The 2,441-nt window shown below is 36.9% G+C and overlaps 1 protein-coding gene across 1 annotated transcript; it reads right to left on the bottom strand.

Annotated features, from left to right (window-relative positions):
* Window positions 1-238: 238 nt before the first annotated feature.
* LOC109160573 (histone H4) lies at window positions 239-795 on the bottom strand. Its single transcript, XM_019308860.1, has one exon. The coding sequence runs from the start codon at window positions 718-720 to the stop codon at window positions 409-411; it is 312 nt and encodes a 103-aa protein (XP_019164405.1). The 5' UTR covers window positions 721-795; the 3' UTR covers window positions 239-408.
* Window positions 796-2,441: the final 1,646 nt, after the last annotated feature.

Below are 2,441 nucleotides of genomic sequence, written 5' to 3'. Positions count from 1 at the left end.
ACAAAAACTACTCAAATACGAAACGGAATATGAATTGCTAAAGTTTTTCACTTTCATGTCTGTATAGAAAGTCTTTTATGCTTTTTACATAAATCATACTGTAGTGATGCTTCACTGTATTTTCTACTAGCCGAAAAAAAAAAACATTGCTTCATCTATAATCAATGATGATCGTTGAATAACTTTTTCATAGAACATCTGAAATATAAACGTATTCCAACCAAGAATAAAATAGATATAAAATTAAGAAAATTGAGAATTCATAAGAACTGAAATTCATATGATTAATATCAGAGTCACATTGTAACAATCAATCTGAGATTGATTCAGAACAGAACGCCCAATTTAACCCTAATCATCAACCCTAGATCTAAACACCACCGAAATATACACCGCCGATATCAAAACCTAACCGCCGAATCCGTACAGAGTGCGGCCCTGTCTCTTGAGAGCATAGACGACGTCCATTGCGGTGACCGTCTTCCGGCGAGCGTGCTCAGTGTAGGTAACAGCGTCGCGGATGACGTTCTCGAGGAAGATCTTGAGGACGCCGCGAGTCTCCTCGTAGATGAGGCCGGAGATACGCTTCACTCCACCACGGCGAGCAAGACGGCGAATGGCCGGCTTCGTGATGCCTTGGATGTTGTCCCGGAGGACCTTACGGTGTCGTTTCGCTCCTCCCTTTCCCAAACCCTTACCGCCCTTTCCACGCCCAGACATTTTCAGCAAATTCTTCTCTTCTTCGCTAAGGAAATCTGACCTGTCTTTTGATCACGCTGTTAAATGATTGAGATTTTGGGAGGTCTATATAACGAAGTGAAGTGGAGAACAACCGTTGGATTTGTTATGAGAATTGACGGTGAGAGATGGTAATCTGCGTGATGCGGGTTGGAGCTCATTAACGCCGTTGATAGCATTTGAATCGACGCTGTAGAGATTGCCTCTCACGTGATGACGCAGATCGTGGTTTTTTTGGAAGCGTGAGGTGGTCCCGCGTGTTTAGATTTTGAATTTGGGAAGTTCAGTAAACGGAGTAAAAATTTTCGAAAAAGCGGCAAATTTTATAGAGTGAAATTTTTATTATTTATATCTTGTAACTATAGTGCAATATATCTTGTAACTATTATCTTTTAACTTTAAATTTTATAATTTAATAGTAAATATTTCTATTTTATAATAAGGAATAAGGTCAAAATTGGTCATTATAACCTGAAAATGCAATTAAAACACTGAACAAAAAAAATACAATTAGGCCACTAAACACTTCAGATGTATGCAATTTCACATTATAGTAGGTTACCATTCATTTCATCAGGTTGCATGCTTACGTGGATGATGAGTTGTCATTTTAAATAATTTTTAATAATAAACTTTAAGGTGGCCGCCGGCCACCACCTCCCCCCTCCTCCGTCTCCAACGAAAACAAAGGAGGGGAAAAAGGGGTGGCGTGAGACGAAGGACCTGTCTCACCCACCCTTCACCCCCTTCCCCCATTCACCCATTCCTTCATCTTTGCTGGAGACGAAAAATTATTTTTTTTATTTGTAAAGTTTATTATTAAAAATTATTTAAAATGTCAACTCACCATCCACGTAAGTAGGCAACCTGCTATCAGGTGAAATTGCATACATTTGGAGTGTTCAATGGTCTAATTGCACTTTATTCATTCAGTGACTTAATTGCACTTTTAGGTTACGTTCAGTGACCAATTTAAACCATATTTCTTATAATAATTATATCTTAGTATATTTAATAATTGGAGAAAAATTATGTTGCCAATTGACACCGTGCCTTTTTGTGAAAATTTAAAGTCAAATAATGTAAAAATAAAATTAACTTTATACTCAGTACAAACTCAAAATCTTAACCATTCATTTTGAGATGATACCGAATATAAGAGTCATAAGCAACGATATATCATTAGAATTTTCCTTAATAATTATAATCAGGGAAGTGTTCAATTCCACCCACGAACTAAAATCATGGTTGCAGTAGGCGCTAGGCGCTAGTCAGGCGCCCGGACAGTGCCTAGCGCCTAGGCGGAATCTAGACGGGCGCCAAAAAAATAGTGGTAGACTTGCAGTTTGACAATTTTAATGAGGTTATTTTCAACATTTAATCAAATAACACACCCAAATAAATGAATTAATAATAATTTATAAGTCATAACATCAAAACAATAGTTTTCAAAAAAAAAAACATTAAAACAATATTAAAAATTAAAAATACTCAAATATGAAATAGTCAAATACTTCAATCATCCAAAGATTCAAAGTATCAAACTAGTCTACGAGTGTATATATATGTCATATTATATATATATGTATGTGCGCGCGCGCGCACACACACACATATAATAAAAAAATAGGCCGAGGCGATCGGGTTAACTCGACCGAAATGGATGAGTTAACTCGACTAACTTAGACGCTAGGCGGTCAAAT

This window comes from Ipomoea nil, unplaced genomic scaffold (assembly GCF_001879475.1).
Source record: "Ipomoea nil cultivar Tokyo-kokei standard unplaced genomic scaffold, Asagao_1.1 scaffold2848, whole genome shotgun sequence".
In the NCBI taxonomy this organism is placed as follows: Eukaryota; Viridiplantae; Streptophyta; class Magnoliopsida; order Solanales; family Convolvulaceae; genus Ipomoea; species Ipomoea nil.
The sequence above is the reverse complement of the archived record's forward strand: the minus strand, read 5'-3'. Positions and strand labels throughout refer to the sequence as shown.

What these genes read in the sequence shown, in the direction of transcription:
- LOC109160573 (XM_019308860.1), bottom strand. Translation starts at nt 720, where the DNA reads ATGTCTGGGCGTGGAAAGGGCGGTAAGGGTTTGGGAAAGGGAGGAGCG.